Source organism: Portunus trituberculatus, chromosome 42 (genome assembly GCF_017591435.1).
Source record: "Portunus trituberculatus isolate SZX2019 chromosome 42, ASM1759143v1, whole genome shotgun sequence".
In the NCBI taxonomy this organism is placed as follows: Eukaryota; Metazoa; Arthropoda; class Malacostraca; order Decapoda; family Portunidae; genus Portunus; species Portunus trituberculatus.
Genome location: NC_059296.1, coordinates 7,452,626 through 7,477,926, shown reverse-complemented (window position 1 = coordinate 7,477,926; position 25,301 = coordinate 7,452,626). Strand labels below are relative to the sequence as shown.

The following is a 25,301-nucleotide window of genomic DNA, read 5'->3' as shown; positions in this document are numbered from 1 at the left end:
TAATTTGTCTAGGTTTACTTTTCATCTTCATCATGCTTAGTTGCTTCTTAACTTATATTTTATTGCAGACATTGATGAAATCAGTTAAATCTCCAGTATTTGATTCTGTTAAATATATTCCCAAGCAAAGTTGAAAAAAATACTAAAATATTTAACTGCATTATATACTAAAATCCATGGCTTTTGCACTCATAGTATGTTGAAGCTATATGTTTGTACGTATCTTGTATGAAGTGTTATGTATCGACTAAAGCTGCATACAGAAGATCCAGGTTGTGCCCACAACCACAAGTGGGCAGTTGTCCATTGACTGGCTTACTGCTCGTGCCTTCTAACACACAGGCAAAGTGCCTGTTTTAATAGTTGTGTGAAATCACCAGACATTGCCCATACTCAAGAAACAACTCTCTCTGGCTATTGTCTGGGTCTGACTGAGCCAGACGTACAATGTTTGGTCAACAGTACATTTGTGCCTGCTTTCTTAGCCTGGTTACGGGCAGTGCCCATCTAGCTGTCCTCCTTCATGTGGTTGGGTTGTAACTCAGCACATAAGTCTGCGTGCACACGCACACACAAACACTCAAGGGTAGGACTGCTGGCCTTTCAGTTTTAAGATTGTAAAGACATAAGAGACCAGATATCTAGTCTCTTAAGTGAACATGCAAACATTGAATGTAAAACCATGACCAAAACCAAAATGCTAATTGCATAAATGATTTCCCCTTCAAAAGGGTATCAGTGTTATTGCATACTAGAGTCCATCTTACTGTTCCACCATATTCATGATATGGTCATTATTGGAAAATTAATATAAAATGAGGCTGAGCTAATGGGGTATTATCAACATCCATTACCTCATTGTTGCAATAAATTATAATTACAGGATACATGACAGATTGCATAGATGTGGTAAATTAGATACAGGGCTGAGAGTGAGTGGGTTAATTAGCATATCACAATCTCCATCCACTGCTGCCAGTCTGCCTTTTCTTTCTCCCTCTTTTCATAACCAGCACTCAAGGAAGCCAAAACAGAGGATTTATTTGGCAAGACATTGTATAGTGCAAATTAAATAAAAAGTTAAAATTGTTCACATACATAGATTTATACATAATTTATATATTTTTCAAACATTTTGCAAAGTAGATTAATTTTGAAAGATGGTTACTTTCACTTTACCTTTATTGATACAGCATATTAGAATTTAATTTCATGTAGTGGTGTCCACTTTAAAAAAAAATACCTAGGGTGATTTTAGACTACACGGATTCTTAACACCACTGTCCACAACATAATTTCTGTCATCATCCAATAACTTAATATTATTATCCACCCGCCCCCATTTTTTTTTTTTTTTTTTTTTTTTTATCAATAAGGAAGTAAATTTATTGGACCATATTCCTGTCTTCCATACATATCTGATTGACACTGTATTACAAAAAAATTATAATAATTAAATAAATGCCTTAGGAAAATTTAACCAGACTCCAGGGACTAGATTTCCAGGTTTTCTTATCATTTGTGAGCCAAGTGTGCTAACCACTACACTATACTGAGTGTGTAAGCATTATTTATCTATGGTTGTCTGCTTCTTACCCAGCCATCTATTCCCTTGTGGAAAGAGCTCATAGCTCAGAGACGAATCTTTGGGCAGGACAGAAACCACTCACACTTTCTCACCAGCATAGCAGGGTCACTGCTCTTTGGCTTTCATCTGGTATCCATTATTGCCAGGTAAACAATGGTTGTATTGAGAGGCTTGCCCATCTACTTTGGTGTGTGTGTGTGTGCGTGCATCCCTCTCTCTCTATAAACACACATTGGAGGAAATCATAATTAACTTTAGAAAATTTTAAATATAATATTGTGAATCATTTAAAAAGTGATGTTCATGGATCACTAGAATCATTTTCATACTTTGATGTACACATCAGACTAATATTACTGTCAAGCAGGATGAGGCAACATTCCTTTACTAAGTTTGTCCACAAACAAAGACAATGAGTGGCTGTAACTGAATTCTACAGGCATTCTGCTACTGAAATTCTCTTGTGCATTACATAAAGGGTAATCATACCTTCTGAACAGAACATAAGAATGGTAAACAACAGGCAGTACCAATGTTAAATCAATACAAAATAAGTAAAAGATGCATAGTACTAATGTTGAATGTAGTTCCTGTAAAGGGAGTATCACACTGGCCTATGATACACAGAATACGGGCCATGGTTCTTGGTGCGAAAACCTTGAATGGCATCATACACAAGCTGCCTGTGTTCTTGCTGTGCTAGGTGAATGGCCCAGCAACTAACACCAAGCCTAATATAGTATAATGTATAATTTGATCTTTATAGATTGATGAAATCTTCAATATTCCAATATGAAACATTTATGCATGTTCTTTTTAGTTTAAATAATAGTTTTTTCTTACATATTTTATGTTTATATTTTACTGCCTGTGATAGCATACAGAGAACTGGAATAGATATCAAGCCATCTCAACTTTGCTCTGCTAATCTTGGGAAAGCTCCAGCTATCTCAAGCAGATGTTCCTAATTCTGCATATCATAGGCCAGTGTGATACCCCTCTAAGTTTAAAAGAAAAATTCTCCAGTCAGATGATTATGTAAGAGGGCTGTCACATGTCATGGAATAGCTCTTCACTCTGGAGAAAAGCAAAGGTGGAAACTTGCTAGCATCACTAACATCAATCTGTGAGATGTTCTGCTTGTCATCAAAGTAGATTGAGATAATCGTGTATGTTCGCCACACCAACTGCCAGTGCAGGTGTTCCTTGACAGGTCGAATTTCATATTCCTGTTGAGAAGCAGAAAAGTCAATCAACATAATAACCACTACAGAATTATTGGGTTTTATTAGACTGTAACAATTTTGAAAGCAGTTTTCATATTTAAAAAGCATTTTCTGAATAAAATTATGTATCTGTCCCATATGGTGATATATTAGAAACTAATCTCAACAATTTGGAGGAGAGACAATGGTTAAGATTGTAATTCAATCTTAGAAATAAAGAATCTCAATGTACACCAATTGTTTTCAGGAGTAATCCTGAGTGTGACCGCCTACTTGTGATCTAGGGCAGTGGTGATGACCTGAAGAAGATTGTGTAGAAATAGGTGGTGGAGGTAGTGAAAGCTGCAGAGGGCAAGAACCTGAGTGTGGCTGTATTGGGAGCAATCAGACAACTAAAAGGAGATTGGTACAAACTACTAAGAAAACACAAAACAGCAAGATCCAAGAGGAGGTGCTGAAGATGAAGCTGGATTGGCTTCTGGAAATCTTCCCGTTTTCCTTTTCTTTTTACAGTTGATACAACAGAATTTCTTCCCCACATTTTCCATGTCCTTAGCTAGTTTCCTTCACTCAGACACACACACACACACACACACACACACACACAAACTCAACTAAACTCACAATCTGAAAGATGGTTTCTGCTACATCAGTAGTTCCCCCTCTGTATCTACGGCCCTTCCTCCTGTTCATCTGCCTTTCCCGAGACCGTCTCTTCAATACCAAAGATAAACTAGAGCCCAGGATACAGTAATGTCCCTGCAGCACCTGAAATATAATACAGGAAATGTCTAGTCTTCCCAATTTTTTCTGGTAAGTTCTTGCTCAATCTTCTCAGCTGTCACATCCCACAAATTGCAAAATAAAAATCAGGAAAGTTCATAGACTTCCTTGGTGGATCAACTGCTCAGCATGTACTATGGGCTCAGCTTCTACTGAAGATGGAAATGAACATAAAAATATCCATATACAGCAAACCCAGAAGCATATCCATATACAGCGAACCCAGAAGCAAGGTCAAAGATATTGTTAATCCACAGGTAGTAGTAATAGTTAATTTCTTTCCCCATTCCCCAACTGAGAGAGAGAGAGAGAGAGAGAGAGAGAGAGAGAGAGAGAGAGAGAGAGAGAGAGAGAGAGAGAGAGAGAGAGAGAGAGAGAGAGAGAGAGAGAGAGAGAGCAGTCGATTTAAAGGAAGCAATTGTCACTGTATTAATGAGAAACATGACTGAAATACTTGCCTGGAATAACCCACATATTTTTTATCATAAAGTTCAAGAATTTAAATTAAATCAGAAAAAGTACAATTACTTAATTAAGGAAGTGGAAATTATGCAATTATTGAAACTAACCTGAGGATTCCGTACATCCCGGGTGCGTAGCTGAGACACCACCGCATGAGGCTCGTCAGCAGTTGTCAACATACTGACTATACCATCAGGAAAAAACCTAAAATCATAGAAGTGTTTATTAATACAATTTCTATAATGTTTCTTTCACAATCTGTGTCACTCTCTGTTGTGCAGCTAGATAAAGTTGATTCTCCAATCTGATTTTGTGTGTAGTTGTGTACATTGATGTAGTAATGCTATACATATTTATTTTTTATTTAATTGCATGTATTCAAAAAGCATTTGAGAAAGATATTTCCTACTATATCATATGATTCTACTAACCATTTTGATTTGTCCTGAAAGTTGCTACAGACCTCCAGGTATGGTTGTAAAGCAATTACAGTCTTTGCGGAGGTATATTATCTGATGTGGGGTGCATGAAGGAGCTAATAAAAGTGAACAAAATGGTGTTTGTAACATCTAGACCATCAATGTCTTTTTGTAAGCACTGAAAGTTCCATTCAGATATTTCTGATTCCATTATACGTAATCTATTTATACTATAGACAGGTTTCTATCGTGTTGATAAAATTTACCTACTCCTGTGAATTGTAGCTTAAAACCAGTCATACTCAAGTAGTCCCTAATCTATGGACAAATTGCAAGACATTAATTAAACAATTCTAATTACTTTGTCAAGGATTTCCTGAAATTATCAACCATATCATGAAAAACCGACTTCCACTACTAGTACCTTTCCTTCTTATGGGTAATTTCTAAAATAACATAAGCTGATAATTAGCCAGTTTGTGTGGTATTTTCTTTCATACTATGCCCTCTCTTCTGTATTGAATGAGTTGTATTTAATTTAGTCACAAAGTTGCTAGATTTGTATGCTTACACTCTCACCTTAGATAACGGTAATACTGAACCAGATGCCATGGTTGGTAGTTCTGGTCTTGGAAGCTACTCTCTCCAGATCTGAAGTAGGTGGTGCGGGAGATATAGCACCCATTATATCGTGGGTGTGGCCGTTGGATGAACATGTTCCGCCAAGATCCATAAGCTCCAGGAACTCCACAACTCAGACCCCAAATTCTGACAAAAAATGTTTAGCTTTAGTTTCAAATTTTATGCCTCTGACATCATTTAAGTAGAAAAACCCTTGGTATGTTTTTCTATCCATAATTATTAAAATAAAACAAATTACTATATCATGAATATGTGTGTGTGTGTGTTTACCTAGTTGTGTTTTACAGGAAAAGAGATATAATAATAATAATAATATATGGTTTATTAGTTAGGCAATGTAAAAAATTACACTGAAAATGTACAGGGGGGTGGACATTAACACAGTGAACTAAAAATGCTTAACCTAACTATGGAGCTAACTTAACCTAGAATTCACTTATTTATTTAAGGCTCGCACAATAGTGGGCACCGCGCGCTGAGTCGGTACCGATCAGTGCGCGGTGCTCTTAAGGGCGCCACGCGATTCTGGTATCGGGTGGCGCGAGCTGGGGGAGGCACATCGGGGGGTAGCAGGTGGCGGAGACGTGGATGACGCAGCAGTCCTTCCCCAAATTTTTCCAAGGCTTCCTGGTGTCTTGTGGCCAGCCTCGGCAGACTCAGGCAGGTCAGGGCGTCCTCGTAGGACCTGTAGATATGTTCGTGCTGTCCTGTCTCCATACCTACAGTCATCCAGTTTAGCCTTAAAGTCATGAATATTTCTTGCTTGAACTACTGTTTCATCCAACTTGTTCCATATTTTTATGCTTCTGTTTGGAAAGTTATATTTCTTAATGTCTCTTCTATACATGGTCTTTTTTCAATTTCATGCTGTGTCCTCTTTTATTTCTTGAGTCCCACATTAATAGGTCTTTGTCAACTGCAGCCATCCCCTTCCATGCCCTGTATATAGCAATTAGGTCTCCTCTTTCTTTCTTTCCTCTGTTGCAATGTTGGAAGTTTTAATATCTTTAATCTCTCCTCATACATTAGGTCTCTCAAACTTGGAAACATTTAGGTTGTAGCTCTTTCAGTCCTTTCTATCTTCCTTATATCTTTCTTATGTGGTGACCATATAAGTGCAGCATATTCTAGTTTAGGTTGAATCATTTATTATATTAATTTCATCATCTCTTCACCTATATAGGTAAATGCCTATTTCATTTCTTAGTAACTCGTATATTTCCCTCTAACTGTGTGTTGTTTTTCAGTGATAAATTGTCATTTATTGTAGTACCCAGGTCTTTCTCCTCTTTTCTTTTCTGAATTTCTACCCCTCCCATAGTGTAAGATCTCTAAGATCTTCTTTTGCTTTTCCCTAGTTCCATCACTTTGCACTTTTTTGCATTAAATTCTGGGTCTCATTTCTTGCTCCACTTGTGTATCTTATTCAAGTCTTTCTGTAGTATTTCACAATCCATGTCATTCTCCACTCGTTTCAGTAACTTTGCGTCATCTGCAAATAAGCTCATATAACTGTCCACCTCATCAACCATATCACTGATATACACTATGAACATTACAGGGGCCAGAGCCATTCCCTGTGAAACTCCACTTAACTCTGCACTATTTTGATTCCTCACCTTTCATCACTGTTCTCATTTCTCTGTCCTTTAGCCAATTTGCCCCACTCATTCTGTCAATGCAACATGAAACAAGCTATAATACATGATGTTGAGCTACACTGAAAGGACAGCATGCTGCATCCTGTATCTGCCTCTGTTGCCAATAGACACCCAGAACTCCCGGTGGAAGGTCCATATGATTCCTGACGTCTCACCATTTTAGGGGAAAATTCAGTGAAAAAAGCTCCACTTTCTGAAAGATGATGTCTTCATCAAAAAGGAGGTGATTAAAGAAAATCATTATCGAATATTTGTTCATATCTATTTCACAGTAATTTTCTATGTTTCTTTTGATGACAGAACTCTTTTCAACCATGTTTTATTTGATAGGATGCTGATGACAGTTGTGTAAAAAATTTACAAAGAAAAAGTTGTGCTAACGCAACCATCAGCACCTAGTTGTTCATTGATGTACAACGCAACCATTGGCACTGGCTTCTTCATTGATGTAGTTATTTTGTGCTGTATAATATTTTTTGCACATATAATTGCAGTAAATAGATATATATGTGTAGCCTAGCATTGTTCTTTGACAGCATACATATCTTGTACACAAATTTTATGCAATATATTCTCTCTCTCTCTCTCTTTTCCCAGAAAAATGACTGAACGACATTCTAGACGAGCTAGAGAAACTTACCATGTCTGATGAGAGTGAATTTAGTGATGAAGATGAACCCAGTGGAATGGTAAAACAAATGGAACTACATGGCCTTCACATCATGCCTGCAAATGATGGTTCTGTGACAGATGAAGATTCTGGCGAAGAAGAAAGCGTGGATATCTCTAATCTTCCTGCAACACAACTAACTGCTTTTGCAGTGATAGAATCTTCAGAGTCACAAGATGAATGCATTGAAGGACAAGAATCCCAGAAAAAGAAAATGATAAAACTAAGAAAATGGAAAGCACAAGATCTCCCAGAAAAGAGATATGTTCCATGTTATCCATATAAACCATCAGTTGTTAAGCAAACCAATTAGGACAAGTTTAAACCCTGACTTGAACTTCCCTTGAGAGTAAACAAAGCGAGAATGCATCATAGTACAGTAAAAGATTTAATGAAAGTAAAAATTATAAAGTTAAACATTTAAGCAGTTTAATTTAAGACTAAGTCATTATAATGTACACTAATGTATGTATGTAAGTAACTTTATAATGTTGATGATCTTAAATTTATGAAGGGATGGAGAGTGGAGCGGGAAAGACGCTAGCCGGCAACCTGTGGAATGTAAACAAATGGCACAACATTGTACCACATACAAAACTTATGTACCACATTTCCACAAGGCTTTCTACTTTATCCACTGCAGAGTCACGAGTTCAGGTTGTTTTTTTAGCTTGCAAAGAAGATATGGTCTCACCAGCCTTTTTAATAGAGTCTGCTGACTTGAAAATAGTAGAGACAGTAGATGGAGTCAAGTCATGGTAGCGAGCAATGCTATTACCTGGATAAAAATTTCATTACAGCGAGTTTGGTGTTCGTTGTATGAGTAGATGTTAGTAAAAGGAAACGTTTGTTGTAGTGAAATTTCATTGTGTGAACGTTTGTTAATCGGGGGTTGCCTGTACTCTGAGGTTATGTGTGTGTGTGTTTACCTAGTTGTGTATTTACCTCCTACTTGTGAAATGCAAAAAAAGAGCCACACTAGGCTCGTGCTGTCCTGGCTCCCTAGCTGTATTGTACAAGGTTTGAGGGGGACTCGGTTTCCTGTCTCCAAGTCTCCATTTATGTAATTTTTCCTTCAAGTTATGCACATTATGTGCTGTAACAACTTAATCACTTAATGCATTCCACTTTTCCACCGTTCTATGTGGAAAACTGTATTTTCCAATATCCTTCACCCTCTGCCTCATCCAAATCTTCTTTACATGCCCTCTTGGCCTTCCAGCTTCTTCTGTTACCAGCACCAGGTCTTCCTTATCAATCTTTTCAATGCCATTTACTATTTTACACATTGTTATTAGATCTCCTTGTTCTCTTCTATCTTGTAAGGTTGGCACTCCCATTTCCTTCAGTCTTTCCTCATATGTTAGGTCCTTTAGTTCTGGCACCATCTTTGTAGCTATCTTCTGGATTCATTCTAATCTTCTTATATCATTCTTCAAGCTCAGTGATCACACCACTGCTGCATATTCCAATTTTGGACGTATCATGCTCGTAATAATTTTTTTCATCATTCCTTTGTCCATGTATTGAAATGCCTTTCTAATATTATTCAAAGTTTTATATGCTAATCCAAATATCTTACGTATATGTTTTTAGGAGTTCAGATTTTCCTGTATAACCACTCCCAGATCTTTTTCCTCTTTAGTCTTCATTATTTGTTTCTCTCCCATCCAATAGTTCCATACTGGTCTTCTCTTACTCTTTCCTAATACCATTACGTGACATTTCTTGGCATTGAACTTTTAACTTCCACTTCTTATTCCACTCATAAATTTTGTTTATATCTTCCTGCAGCAGCAAACAGTCTACTCGAGTTTTGATTACTCTTAGCAATTTTGCATTATCAGCAAACAAATTAATATAACTGGTTACCCCATTTTGTATGTCATTTACATATACAGGCAATCCCTGCTTAACGAACGTTCACACAACAAAATTTTGCTACAACGAACGTTTCCTTTTACTACATCTGCTTGTATAACAAACACCAAACTCGCTTTAACGGAATTTCATCCAGGTAATTTTTTCCAAGTTTGAAAGTTCCGTTGTATCACGCAAGCCAACAGGCTTTGAATACACCAGCGCCTCTCATGGACAAAATGCGCACCACCCACTCCCCTACTCTTCCTCGCTTTTAGTTCAAAACAAAAACAGGGTCCAGTACCAGCTCATCATCTCATGCTCAACATGCCACCAAAACGACCTGCAACCAGCCCTGCAATGTCGCCTAGCGTTGCTAAGAAGAAAAGGAAGTCTCTTACTCTCTAAGTGAAGTTGGATATTATTCACAGATACAAGAGAGGCGAGAAAACTAATAGCATTGCTTGCCACCATGGCTTCACTTCATCTACTGTCTCTACTTTTTTCAAGTCAGCAGACTCTATTAAAAAGGCTGGTGAGACCGTATCTTCCTTGCAAGCTAAAAGAACCACCTGAACTCGTGACTCTACAATGGATAAAATGGAAAGCCTTGTGGAAATGTGGTACAATGATGCGCCCTTTGTTTACATTCCACAGGTTGCCAGCTAGTGTCTTTCCCGCTCCACTCTCCCTCCCTTCATAAATTTAAGATCATCAACATTTTAAAGTTACTTACATACATACATTAGTGTACATTATAATGACTTAGTCTTAAATTCAACTGCTTAAATGTTTAACTTCATAATTTTTATGGTACCCAAATCTTGTTTATTTTAGAGACAGGAGAACCCTATGGCCCCTGCTCCCCTGTACATACGGTCTAGGTCAGGTTCCAATGCCTGCTGTAGTGCTTCCCCTAGGAGCTGTTTTCACACGTCCTGTCGGTGCGGTTTTTCGTGTGTGTGTACATCACGTGTCTGTGTGTCTCTGTGCTACAAGAGAGTTTGCAGCTTGGGTGTATGAGAAAAATTAGCTAAGATGACTCAAACATCAGTAAAGTTAAAGAAGCATAATTCTTGCCTTGAAAGTAACAATTTTACTTAATACATGGACAGTACAACATTTTATTATAATCCCTCTGAGACTTTAAGAGCCAAGTGATATTTCTACTGATCTGTCTGTCACCTGACACCTGTATCCAGAAAATACAGGATACCCATAGTATCAAAAGTCAATTTATTACCAGAAAATGATACCACCCTACATCTTTCCATGTTCTTTCAGAGACGTCCAACCCTTCAGGAAATCAACAGATCACGCGGGGACGCCACAGAACGCCTGACTTCCGATCTTTCTAAGATTTCCGATTGGGGCAGAGAAAATCTAGTAGTTTTCAATGCCTCAAAAACTCAATTCCTCCATCAATCAACTCGACACAACCTTCCAGACAACTATCCCCTCTTCTTCAATGACACTCAACTGTCTCCCTCTTCCACAATGAATATCCTCGGTCTGTCCTTTGCTCATAATCTTAACTGGAAACTTCACATCTCATCTCTTGCTAAAACAGCTTCTATGAAATTAGGTGTTCTGAGGCGTCTCCGACAGTTTTTCTCGCCCTCCAACTGCTTACTCTGTATAAGGGCCTTATCCGTCCCTGTATGGAGTACTCTTCGCATGTTTGGGGGTTCCAGTCACACAGCTTTGCTTGATAGGGTGGAATCGAAAGCTCTTCGTCTCATCAACTCCCTCCTCTGACTAACTGTCTTCAGTCTCTTTCTCACCGCCGAAATGTTGCATCCCTTTCTATATTTTATCGCTATTTTCATGGTAACTGTTCTACTGATCTTGCTAACTGCATGCCTCCCCTCCTCCTGCGGCCACGCTGCACAAGGCTTTATTCTTCCTCTCATCCCTATTCTGTCCAACTCTCTAATGCAAGAGTTAACCAGTATGCTCAATCATTCATCCCTTTCACTGGTAAACTCTGGAACTCCCTCCCTGCATCTGTATTTCCGAATTCCTACAACTTATCTTCTTTTAAGAGGGAGGTATCGAGGCATTTGCTCCCCTAATTCTGGCTGACGGTTTTGCCACTTTTTATACTCTTTGGAGAGCCAGCGCTCAAGTGGGCTTTTTTCTAACTTTCTTTTTTTTGCCCTTGGCTGGCCCTCTTCCCTACATAAAAAAAAAATAAATAAATAAAGGCCAAAGCCTTTCTCTCTTATCTCAAGGCATTCTAATGTATCCCTACAAATATTTCAAATATGTTGATTCCCATCAACATATCTCATAAAGAAAAGTACTTAGAAAGCACACGAATACAGTTAGAGCAGAAAACTGACCTGAGACAAGCTTTGTGCCACAGTTCAGGATTCCTTGCAACCAGATAGAAGCCTTGACACACCCGAGACACCTGTTCTAGTGACCTCATATCCAGATCACTTCCAACTACCCAGTGCATAATGCGCTCCAGCATCTCAGGAGGCAGACAAGAAATATGTGGTGCCTGGAAAATCAATACATGTACCTTGATACTGTATTACTAATACTTTGTTATGAAATTTGATTATTGTTAAACAATACTTTAGCAATGGGAAGAACACAAGACAGTTATGCTTTGAATAGGTCACTGTAATGTGATGAGATAAAACAAGGCCATTTTTAAGCCAAAGAAAAGCAAATCCATATTTAACAATAAAAATTAGTGAGTCTTCTAGAAATGGAATAAAACTGATGACATTTTGCATACCTCCTGGTCAAACTGGGGAATGCATACAGCTTGAGAGGAAGATGCCAATGCCTGGAATCTAAATACAAGGTCTTGAATCTCCTCTTGGTCCAATTCATCTTCTGAAGTTGTATCCTCACCCTCCCCTTGTGTCTGGTAGTCTGAGTAAGTAAATGGTAGAAAGTAGCATTCACATTAATATAAAATAATTTTGACATTTCCTTAATCTACATACTTTGGCTTAAATGAAGTTTAGATCAGTGAGCACCAGACAACTAAGACAGTGATATACCAGCAAATGAAAAAAAAAAAAAGTACTGTAATCCCTGTGTAAGTCCGACCAATTGGATGGCCAATCCATGTTATCCAAAAATCTGAGTTACCGAAGCTATTTATTTATTCATTTATGTACAGTAAGCCCCGCACTTGGTGAATTAATTAGTCTGGCGAAACTACCGCCAAATGTGAATTTCGCCAAACACAAGTTCTTCATACCATATAAATTGCCAAAAAAATCCCTCAATCAATCTTTGATCATTACCAGTTCCCTTTTGACCCCTAAAATACCATCTTTTGAGCTGAAATAAAATCCTTTGTCTTCACATATTAGAACACATGTTCAAAACAGACCAATAAACAAGCATTTGTGATGCTTTTCTTGTCTGTAGTCCCGTTTTTTCACCCGTTTCCCTCGCCCACTTTCGTCTTTGCCGCCACCACCATTGTCCTTATCCCCTCCAGTACCACCTGTTGCGCTGGTAGAGGCCATGTTGGCGGTAAATCGCCAGAATTCGTTCCTACGCTATCAGAACAGAGGGTAGCACAAACAAAATGGCTGAAGGGGACTTTCACACTGCATTCTGATAGGTTTAGAGAGAGGTCTGATGTTACAGGGGAGCTGCGTGGTTCGCCATGCGGCCGCCAAGTTTGAATTCAAGTCGGCAAGCGTGCACTCAGTGGTCTGTGACCACCCTACCGCTAAAAGTGAATTTCGCCAAGCTAAGATTTGCCAAGTGTGGGGGCTTACTGTATTTTTCTTTTTTTTCATACTTTTGAGGCTTGTTGCCACAAACAGTTGAAATTATCTGTGTAAAGTATAACATAAATACGTAAGTAGGTACTAGATACAGGCAACCCCCACTTAACGAAGGGGTTACGTTCCTAAAAAACACTTCATTAAGCGAAACTTCGTTAAGCGAACCGATTATAACCAAGTTTAATCCCAGATTTGAACTTCCATTGAGAGTAAGCAAAGTGAGAGTGCATCATAGTATAGTAAAAGGTTTAATGAAAGTAAAAAATTAGGAAGTTAAACATTTAGGTAGTTTAATTTAAGTCATTATAATGTACACTAATGTATGTATGTACGTAACTTTATAATGTTGATGATCTTAACTTTATGAAGGGAGGGAGAGTGAAACGGGAAATACACTAACCGGCAACCTGTGGAGTGTAAACAAAATGCGCATCATGGTACTGCATACAAAACTTATGTACCACATTTCCACAAGGCTTTCCATTTTATCCATTGTAGAGTCACGAGTTCAGGTGGTTCTTTTAGCTTTCAAGGAAGATGTGGTCTCACCAGCCTTCTTAACCCCTTCAATACGGTGACGCCTATGTGAGCGTCATGAAGCCCCAGTAGCAAATACGGTGACGCCTACGTAGGCATCATATTTCTTTTCTGAGCTTTCTTCAGTTCAGTTCAGTATAGTGTGTTGGATACCAACTACACACACCGTATGCTGTCTTTGAAATCCTAGTGCTCCTCCCACCATCCCTGTCTCCACCAATCACTAAAGATAAGCTACATGCGTCCCACCTTGTGTCTAAAATTACCCAATGGCATAGACTGTTCCCATCTCTCTCTCTCCCTCTCTCTCTCTCCCTTCCCACACACACACACACACACACGGCCCAGTAGCTCAGTGGTTAGAGCGCTGGCTTCACAAGCCAGATGACTGGGGTTCGATTCCCCGGCGGGGTGGAGATATTTGGGTGTGTCTCCTTTCACATGTAGCCCCTGTTCACCTAGCAGTGAGTAGGTACGGGATGTAAATTGAGGAGTTGTGACCTTGTTGTTCCCGGTGTGTGGTGTGTGCCTGGTCTCAGACCTATCCCAAAATCGGAAATAATGAGCTCTGAGCTCGTTCCGTAGGGTAACGTCTGGCTGTCTCGTCAGAGACTGCAGCAGATCAAACAGTGAATTACACACACACATACACACAAATACAAAAACAACAAATTTTCTAATCTCTCTCTCTCTCTCCTCCCTTTGTTTCCCTCTCCCTTACCTCCCTCCCCCTCTTCCTCTCGAAAGATAAGCTACATGCGTCCCGCTTGTGTCTAAAATATTAGCAAATGTCACTCTCTCTCTCTCTCTCTTTTTCTCCGAAGAGAGAAGCGTCCACTTTCCTCTTCGAAGGCGATATAGTGACTAAAAAATAGCAGCATAATACACAAAGACGACAAGTATGACAAGCTTGCACGAGTTTCCCGCGCTCGGGCGCGCAGTACTACCACTCGTATATCATACAGGCGGGCTTTCTTAAAATCCAGCGCGAAGGGGTTAATAGAGTCTGCTGACTTGAAAATAGTAGACAGTAGATGGAGTCAAGATGGTGGCAAGCAATGTTATTAGTTTTCTGGCCTCTCTCTTGTCTGTGAATAATACCCAGCTTCACTTCGAGAGTAAGACACTTCCTGGTCTTCTTAGGAATGTTAGGCCACATTGCCGGGCATTTTGGTAGTAAGTTGAACTAGGGAAGATGAGCTGCTGGTGACGCTGTTATGTTTTGACTGGGGAGTGAGTGGTGCGCGTGATCTTGATCTTGATGCTACAGGTGACGCAGAATTTCTTCTGAGTCAGGCCTTTGTATCGGCAGTGACTGTGTTGTCCACAAGAGGCTTGATCTTTATTCTACAGGTGTCTCAGGATTTCTCCTGAGGCAGGCCTTAGTACCAGCAACTTCTGGTGTATTCAAAAGCCTGTCAGCTTGCATGATACGGTGGGGCTTTCAAATTTGGAAAAAATTACCTGGATAAAACTTCGTTAAAGCGAGTTTGGTGTTCGTTAAACGATAGTAGAAAAATGAAACCTTCATTGTAGCAAAATTTTTTTTGTGTGAACCTTCGTTAAACAGGGGTTGCCTGTACTTGGGATGTGCACTCGCGCATGCACACACGCACGCACGCACACACAGACACACACCAAGTAGTGTAGTGGTTAGCATGCTTGGCTCGCAACCGAGAAGGCCTGGGTTCAAGTCCTAGGCATGGCAAGGTAAATGGGCAAGCCTCTTAACGTGTAGTCCTTTCACCTAACAGCAAGTAGGTACGGGATGTAATTTGGGGGGATGTGGCTTCACTTTCCCAATGTGTGGAGTTTGGTGTGGTCTCAGTCCTACCCAAAGATCAGTTGGTCTATGAGCTCTGAGCTCACTCTATAATGGGGAAGGCTTGCTGGGTGACCAGCAAGTGATCGTGAATACAATAAACACCCCAACACACACACACACACACACACACTAAAAATGTACCCCTTAGGCAAGGAAAAGTTCGGATAGACTGCCTTGCTCTTACTACGTCAGCTATGTAAAACACTGATTTTGTGTCTCTACTGGCTCGGACAATTCAAATGACAGACCCTGTAAGAGCTATCAGGAGTATTTTAGCCAGTATAAAATCCTAATGGCTCAAAATTACTCAATTAAAGGGCAAAAACTAAAACAGTCTTGACTAATCTGATATCCTGCTTATTTGAGTCTGACTGCTGGGTTTACTGTACCTTGAATATATTACCATTAACAACATGTTATCTTCAAGTACAAAACTAATTTAAAAGAAAATTCTTACAGTGTTTTCTTTAGAGTTCCTAAGAAATAAGCATAGATAATAACCATTTTCACTTTTAAATAAAATAAGAGAAAAATAACTTTTTACTAATGATGTACATTTTTCATATCAATATTGTTCTCCTCCTAAAGCCAATTAAAGTGCTTGCAAACTTAGAGGAAAATATTTTAGAAGAAAAATTTTTCAATATTTTGTAAACATCTGGACCTGAGATGAGAGAGAGAGAGAGAGAGAGAGAGAGAGAGAGAGAGAGAGAGAGAGAGAGAGAGAGAGAGAGAAATAAAATAATAATAATAATAATTTCAAATATATTTTCAGATTATTAGAAAATGTTTTTTACTAAAAGAAGAATCCATATATACAGTAATAAACTATTTTAGAATTCCTAGAAAGGTTGCATACATAATCAACAATTTTACCTTTCAAAACAAAATTAAGATACCTTAAGAAAACTCACTTTTGAACTGGTACATAATTTCTATATCACTATTCTTCTATAAATACTTAATGAATAATCTGTAAAGTTAGTGGAAAATATTTCATCATAAAAATGTTTACATTTTTCGTACCTGCATCAAAATATTTGGAAAAAATTTCATTTCAAGTGCTTCTCCTTGATAATTGAAATACGCTCCTTACTTAGAAAATACTTGTACACACTTCTGAAAAATGTTAGAGTTCCTAGGAGTGCAGCATAAATAATAAGACATGTTTCAATTATGGAAAAAAAAAATAAAATAAATAAAAAAAAAAAATTGCTTTTGCAACTGATACATATTTTTCATACCAATATTCTCCTCCAAAACCTGATTCAATTGTCTGTAAACCTGGAGAGTTCCTGATCTAGTAATACTACATTAATAAATATGATGTCTTAGCAATACAAAATGTGCTTTTTGAAAATGCAATCCATAATTGTTACATTACCACTGCTAGAAGAAATAAATATTAAAAATTGATTACTTAATCACTACAAATAATTTTATCAACCAGATGAAAAGTGAACTATGTCTTACTTTCACTCCATTCAAGCATGTTCTGATGATGGACCCTGAATTCTATGTCTGGCACCAGTGTCATAGCTCGCCGGTAGAACTGGATAGCTTCATAGAGTCGTCCACTTTGCTCCAACTCAACAGCCTTTTTGAAGAGCTCTGTAGCCTAAAATGCAATTTTCATTTAGCTATCTTAACAAATAATATGTTTACCACAGCAGCAATAGAATAGTTGCAGAGGAAACTTGAAATGAAGTTAGAGAGATGGATAAAAGCTGTAGAAGGGTAGCTTGGAGATTAAAGCTTTGTATCAAACTCTATCAAAAGGTTTTGATATGGTATGAAAATTTAACCAAAATCTTTAAAAGAGAATGACCATGACTTGGTAACAAAAGCCAGATCACCAGCAGAGCAGCACTGTCAAGAACCATAGAAGATTGTGAAGAGAAAGATGTTTAAAGATCTTCTTATTGAGGATGGATTTAAAAACTTAATAAAAAGCAGAATACTAAAGCTACAGGGTGGTAGTTTGTGGGATTCATGAGCATGGGTACTAGAGGAAGTCAAGTTGTTGTACACATACACATGTCCTGCTTTGGAGCAAAAATGAGAATAGAGAAAATAGGAGGAAACAGAAAAGGGGCCACTGTCAGTTGCTTCAGATACCTGTTTCAGTGAGTAAAATAAGATGAGGCTTAATAGAGGAGTGGTAGTGTTCTATAGATTGAAAATTAGATCTGAGACCACAAATGTTGCAGAAATTAATGAAGAAAAGATGAGAGGGGTGTCAAGATAAGGATCGATACCAGAAGAGCAATCCAACCAAGAAACATTATGATCCCCTCACCAGAAGGGGATGGCTGGACTTATCTAGTTGTGAACTTATTACATCTTTATTTCTGTGGACTCATTACACCCTTGTTTTTAAAAATAATCTTTGTCCTGTTCAAACATTTTCCTTTATAAATGTGAGCTGAACATGTTAACTAATATACCATATAGAATGTGTGTGCATGTGTATCTCGTTACTAGGTATGTCAGCCTGCATGAAAAAAGATGGATTACTACAGGATTTTGAGTCTTTACCAAAGGAATAAAACTTGAAAATTTATCTTACTTAACATCAGTCGTTTTAATGTCTCATTGAGAAAAAATTCCTTACCTTTGCTTCAACGTCTGATGTAACTTCCTCCATTGGAGTACTGCTCTCAACATTAGGAACACCATAGCCTTCACTACTTCCCTCACCACCTTCATTAATGATGCCACCACCACTATCACTACCATTGTCCTTAAGAGCACTCTGCACAGCTTTCAGACCTCCTTTATTATGGCTTGAGGAACCTTGAGTGGCCTCCTTCGAAGGAGATGATTGCATAGACACATTGCAAAGGCCTTTCTGGACCTGAGCACCTTCCAGTTCACGTTGCCATTCCTCACGAAAGGACGCCAGTACAGATTCAGGGTCCTGAAATTTACAATATTCTTGTAATAATTTAACATTCAATAAACAATAAATTTAGTCCAATTTGTTTGAACAGGACAAAGATTATTTTTAAAAACAAGGGTGTAATGAGTCCACAGAAATAAACAATAAATTTAGTCCAATTTTACAAGAAATCAAAATCTTCCAAGTTATATACCAAGGGAGAAACAAGACTGAATTTATATAAAATATCAATTGATAGACATAAACATCTGTCTTAAAAAATATATAGTCACTAACAGAATTGCCACAACTGTGTAGATAGAGTAATAAAATTGTGTACACTTTTAAGCAAAAAGCATCCTCCTATAGATTCTACACTTAAGCAATCTTTATATGGATTCTAAACATTAATGCAAAAAAAAAGTAAATAAATAAAAAATAAATAAATAAATAAAATAAATAAATAAATAAATAAATAAATAAATAATAATAATATGTAATAATAATCCAATGAATTTCTCTCTCTCTCTCTCTCTCTCTACTGCCACGAAACCTAACAGCTGATAAAACAATATACAAGTACTACTTATAAATGTACATACAGTACTGTCAGACAATCTGCCACTTAGATATCATGGTCATAATCATTCTATGCTTCCATCTTTCCTATTCTACTGCACATCTACATAGCCAACAAAATCACTACTAAGATACTATATGATTTTGAAGCTACAAAATTAACATTTGAAAAACATTATACTAGTATGCTAAATCTAAAAATGGTCACTTTCTGCTGCTTGAATCTCACCTGGCGATTCCTGGCATTAGATTCTTGCTCGGTTAAGTCACCAAGAGCAATGTCATCATCAGCCCCAGCAGAGTTTGTGGTGTCAGCCTGAATAACAAAGAAAGCAGTAATTCATTAATAATCAATAGAAGAAAAATTATATACAGTAGAACCTCAAGCCATGAATAGCTTAACTAAAGATAAATTCAAGATACAAGCTGTTGCTTAGTCAAATTTTTGCTTTGACTTGTGAGCCAATACTTCTTGAGTTATGAGCTAGCTCTAAGTATGCTGCCACTATTTGACGCATATCCAACCCATTCAGTTCATGGGTCTTTTTTCTTTTTTTAACCAAGGAAGCATTTCTTGTGTTGTGCTTTTTGTACATTTAAATGGCTAAATTTTTTGCTGAAGAAAATAGATAATAGATAGCTTATGATAAAAAAAGGAAAAAATAAATAAACCAGCAAAAACAAAAAAGAAAACAATACCAGGGGGCCTATTGCAAAGGATATCCCGCGACTCTACATCAATACAATCCGATCATAACAAAACACATCAACACCCTCACCATTATGGCAGCAGGAGGAAAAAATCAAGCTACACAATCTCCTACAATCTACAAGTGGTAGATTATGCTAAGGAGCATGGCAATAGAGCAGTAGCAAGGGGTTTTAGGCCGTGGGCCGTGGTGTAGCAGACACAGCTGGTAGTGTAGAATTGGCAACGTTGCTTGATGTAAACAAACCAACACCTGGGCCACTACATCCACCCGCCACCCCTACCATCAAAGTATTTTAATTTTTTTTATGTGATTTTGTTGATTTCTAACTCTTTTTGCAACACATATTACTCAATTTAATGTTCCCCCACCCCAAAATCCTGCTTTCCCATAAATCTCTCAAGATCATTGGAAATGAGAGGCAGGGGTAAGTTGGAGTTCAAAAAACAATCATATCTCAAAAATATTCATTTGTGATGGAAATTACATATACCATCAATCATTTCACTAAATTTCTCGCCAGAAAAACATAAGCCACATACCATATTCCATAGTTAGATGAAATTGCAAATTGATTATGTTTTCTGCTAGTATAATGTGCTCATAAACTGCTTTCAACAGTACAAGCTTATAACACAGAATTTTTTTTTTTTTTTCCTGAATTTGATCTGCTAAAATGAAGGTGCATCTTATATGCCTGTGCATCCTATATGCCATCAAATATGGTAAGTTAATCAAAAGTGAAGTAAAAAAAAAAAAGTTCAGTAATAAAGTGTAGCGTTAAGAATAACAATTGAGTTCAGATATTAATTGAGAGTTCATGGTGAACGGAAAAAAAAAAAAAAAAAAAAAAAAAAAAAAAGGAAAAGGTGAAACAAACTTCTCCCATCTCTGCTTATCTCTTCACCTATACTTAACACCCCAGAGTGAACATAGTTGTAAACAAACCTCTGCAGCCTCTGTTCTCTCTCTCTCTCTCTCTTGCCTACTTAAAACTTCACTTATTATATGAATAATGTCTGCAGGATTGGCTATATTTGTACACTCCAGCTGATTGACAGTCCCAAAAGAAGGGTGGGGGGCAAGATGCAGTGTGGTAATGTGCTGTGAAATGCACCCCTGATCTCCGAGATAAATATACTTTATAAAGCCAGTTTATCTATTTATATTCTCTTTTGCTATATTTTATTATGTTTTATATAATATTTATTATTTATGAATACCTTTTCTTACCTAAAAACACAAAAAATTGGGGTGCTTTTTTTGGCGGGGAGGCTGGAATGGATTAATAGCATTTCAATGGGGAAAACTTGTTAGAGTTGCGAGTAAACTGAGATACAAGTTCTATCACAGAATGAATTAAACTTCTATCTCGAGGTACTACTGTACACATTAACCCATACAGCGTCATCTTTTTTCAGAAAAATGGCTCATGGTAGGTTGCATTTTTTTTTTTTAGATATCTTTTATTTACCTGACAGTCTAAAAAAAATCACAAATTGCTTCATATATATATATATATAATGTAATGAGCCAAAGTGTGGCTACCATACGATACTTGTTATCCAATACTTTCTCTTCTGAGAGCTCACAACATCAGACTAAGGAAAGTGAATTTTATATTTACATTTTTGTTATTTTTTAGTCTCTACTTTACATACACATTCCACAACTCTATTATGTGTATAAAAAATAAATACTTTTTTACATTACAAATACCTATAGGTAAACAAGAACTGTTAGTTCAGGAAAAATAGTTGGATGCGCATATGGCAACACCCCACATTTCAAGTGCGCCAAAATATATGTACCCATTTTTTTTTTTTTTTTCCCTCTCCAATGCCATAGATTTTTTGTTTCATTTTATTGCTTCAATATCATATGCATGATAATATATGCATGAAAAAAAAAAAAAAAAAAAGTAATGAGCAAAATAATCCCTCCACGTATCGCCTTAATACTTTGCCATTTGTCAAGTGGTTTAAAGTTACCTACATGTCACCATGATACCCAGGTTCTATGTGATTACACCAAAAATGCACTTATGGGCCTTAATATGAGTACCACTATAAATAAAATTGCCTGTGCCACTAATGGGTTGAAGTTAAGGGGACCGTCCGGTTAGGTTTAAAAAAATAAAAAGGTATGTGAGTAATACTTTTTGCACTGATAGATGACTATTACACGATATTAGTTTTGTAGTTACAAGTGAATCAAAGCATAAATAACTGCATGAAAAAAAAAAAAAAAAAAAAAAAAATTCCTACAAAACTTTGTCACCGGAGGGCAGATTTCAACTCTGCTGGTACATATATGAAGTATGTCGTGTAACAAAACTTTACATCTCATAGAATTTTGAATTTTTTTATTTTGATGGCCATTATGAATTTTTTTTTTTTTATATAAAATTGCATTGCGGCACAGAAAATAAATTTTTCCAAATTCTATGAGATGGAAATGTAGCAGCTTCATTGAGCTTCAAAATGATACCTCAAATTTGAAAATCTGTTGAGAAATGTGGGAGAAGATACAATTTGAATGATAAAAAAGTGGAAACTGAAAAAAAAAAAAAAAAAAAAAAAAAAAAACGAGATGTCATTTTGGCCTCTATGACCCTGTACATTTATTTGGGTTGGATATTTTGTGCTCATATATGTTTTTTAGGCATGTTTAGAATATTCTGTAAGACTCATATGGCACCTGGCTGCCCCTACAATGACTGTATGTATTAGTCGTTCGAAGGCGAGGTTGTCTCCCATCCGTGCATGGTCGGTACAACTTGTAATTTCCCCTTGCACCGTTTGTTTAGACATTGTAAGGCAAAAAATGCAGGTAAAATAGGCTGGATTGTGGCTTGCAAGGCGTGAAACAATAGGCGAGATACTCAATACATCCTCCTCCCATCACAGTCACATGGACACTGAAATGGAAGGAGAGAGGGTGTGTTCCTGTGTACGCCATAGTACTGAGTTGCCAGCGCCCACCTTTCCTTACCAAAGAAACCACTTTTCATGGCTTTTTCCGTGCTTATTATCATCATTTATGGTACAGAGTGGGAGGGAGGAAGCCCCGGGCTGCGATGGGCATGGCAGGGTCCCTTAAAGTTTAAATACCCCACGTATTTTAGCGTATTTCCCAAAAATACTCCATCACTAAGTTGCCATATGTTCGGGGATGCTCTGGTGGTGTTTTGGGGATTTTCAATATTTTTCGGTACCATGGTCACCAGACGGTCCCCTTAACAGCACTTCCAATACTCTTCAAGTTACCTACAGGTGCTATAGGCCAAAGCATTAAAAAATAAAATAATAAAATAATAATAATAAAAAACTAATAAATAAAGTTTCCATTCCTACTGAAGTAGCTATTCAGTTCATAAAAACTATGATATGAACCTAAAATAAAGGCATACATATAAGTATTCATTCCTGACTTGTCATAAACTTCTATATTACTGTTAGTCACAAATCTTAATAGTACTTTAAAAAAAAAAAAAAAAAAAAAAAAAAAAAATCAGACGTACAAAGGCACTAAAAGAAAACTATACATACATACTAAAAACTTATCACGGAGGTATGTATATGTACATACTAAACACTGTATGGGTTAAGTAAGAGCTTTACAATTATTCAAAGACGTCTGTAACTTTCCAATTCGTTGAAATAATATTAAAATTTTTTAAACTGAGATGCAAAAAAGTGTCACCATACATAATAATCTTGTTTCTTTGGAAATAAACAAGAAAATAATCTAGTACTCTGAAGTTTCATGAAAGATCTTGGTTTCTTATATTTAATTTAAAGAAACTGGAAATCAATTAACAAAATATTTCATCAAATAAATATTCATCTTTCAAAAGTTACAAGATTCTAAAACTTTCAAATATGGTTAACTGCTGAACTTCGAGAACAACCCAATACTAAATGAGCTGCAGCAATTAATGCAATACCATATATGGCATATTCTGCACTCACTAATCCCAAAATTCATTAATCTTGCTCTCATTCTGTCCAGAAGGCAGAGGCAGCTCAGACAGTACCTTAATTTTCAGCTCCAAAAACTTGAGCCATTTCTATTTTTGCCCAAAAGTCTGACAAACATGCTAGGACTAGTAGTTGATGTAATTAATATTACTATTATTGTATTGGATTTTCCTCCTCTGTGCCTAGCCATAACTAAAGTCAGGCAAATATGGATGTTAGGTAGGATGTCGAAAGGGATATATGAACAGGAGATACTACATATTGTCTTCATCATCTATATAATATTATCATTACTTAAACTGACATATAATTCCTTATTAAATAACCAGTACATCTGTAGCATGCAACTTATCACACCTATCAATTATTAATGTGAATGCACTACATTGGTCTCTACAACTGGTTGTTTAGGAATGGGAACCCTATAGGGTAAGAGAAATAAATTATAGCTTACTTAACCACATACATTTTGTCTTTGCCCTCCGCTTTGAGAATAATTGGGGAGTTTTATTTCATTGAAAATATCCTTGGAAAGTTTAGTCATTAGGAAAATGTTTCATGGCAGTCACGTAACTTTGTGCAATTCTGAGCAATTATAGTGAGGAATCATTAGTGCAACATACTGAAAATAAGAATAAAATTGCTTCAGCAAAACATCAAATCGTAATGACTTTAAATAAAATATAAAGGAAAACATTGAATATCTGTTGAAAAGAATTACCGAGAACTTATTTGCTTAAGAAATTCAATGCAATCAAGGCTTTAATATCTCCAAATTACGTTTTTATGTGATGCCGGCCTAATGTAAATAACGATGCCAAGCACCGACCATCTCCTGACAGTACGGCGGCGTGACAGTTCAGGTCAACATCGTAATGTGAAATCCATGTGACAAGGAAGCACTATCACACTATAGCATGAGCCGTCATCAGTCACTGGCCTTACATTTCATCATTCCGTTAACCACGCAGTAGCAGGTGGAGTAGCAGCAGCTCCAAACACACTCCCCATGTCTGCGCCAAAAAATAGTCAGTGGGAATAAAGCTCTGATACAACGATCCTCACCATTATTATCTGCGTGCTGATGAGTTCAGACAAAAGATTCACGGTCGGAGAAGCGCACAACAGAGGAAAAATATATTCTGGATCTGACGACGGCTGCCATCTTCCCTGGTTATCCGCTGTGTGGCGCTGCCACGGGACTGTAGTCTCTGCCGCCTCGCACACACGGCGCACTGTGTCCTGCCACACGTTGTTTATGGACAGTATCTCGTCCGATTGCGTCGAGGAATGTCTTCCTCTTCGTTACTACAATATCTTTTTGAAGTTATGATCCTCTCAAAGATTTCGAAAAGGGATAACCTTAGGAGGTTAACTGCCATGCTTGTATTATACACAACGTTCGTTTCTGAATCTTCAATCCGAACTTCGAGTAAATATAAAATTAAATATTCTGTTTCGTAATTCGCTCTTCTTGGTGTAATATATATTTTTGATAAATACCTCTGTAGAAAAGTATCATTATGCTAAAATCATAATCTATTAAAATTATGAGAGGAAAACTAAATGACTAGTGACTGAAAATACAAATATTACTGCCTTTTTGCTTATTACAGCCGATTGAAGGTAGCCCTTCGAAGAGAGTTAACCGTTATCTTCGCTATTTCACTGTTTCCCCCAGATTATCCCAAAATGAGTAAAAGATACC

The 25,301-nt window shown here is 37.3% G+C and overlaps 1 protein-coding gene and 1 long non-coding RNA gene across 3 annotated transcripts; one reads left to right on the top strand and one right to left on the bottom strand.

Annotated features, from left to right (window-relative positions):
• On the bottom strand, positions 1-24,895 carry LOC123517644 (F-box only protein 9-like). Of its 2 annotated transcripts, XM_045277946.1 has the most exons (10): positions 24,659-24,895; positions 19,130-19,216; positions 18,055-18,360; positions 16,914-17,058; positions 12,064-12,203; positions 11,657-11,820; positions 5,058-5,246; positions 4,167-4,263; positions 3,439-3,582; positions 1-2,817 (listed from the first exon to the last, which is right to left on the bottom strand). In XM_045277946.1, the coding sequence occupies exons 1-10, from the start codon at positions 24,659-24,661 to the stop codon at positions 2,623-2,625; spliced, it is 1,470 nt and encodes a 489-aa protein (XP_045133881.1). In that variant the 5' UTR covers positions 24,662-24,895; the 3' UTR covers positions 1-2,622. The 2 variants fall into 2 exon arrangements, with proteins under 2 accessions (XP_045133881.1, XP_045133880.1); XM_045277945.1 differs by lacking the exon at positions 3,439-3,582 and having other exon boundaries at positions 24,659-24,835.
• LOC123517646 lies at positions 5,527-7,867 on the top strand. The gene is made up of 3 exons (XR_006678523.1): positions 5,527-5,784; positions 6,889-7,004; positions 7,379-7,867. It is a non-coding gene; the product is annotated as an uncharacterized LOC123517646 (long non-coding RNA).
• Positions 24,896-25,301: the final 406 nt, after the last annotated feature.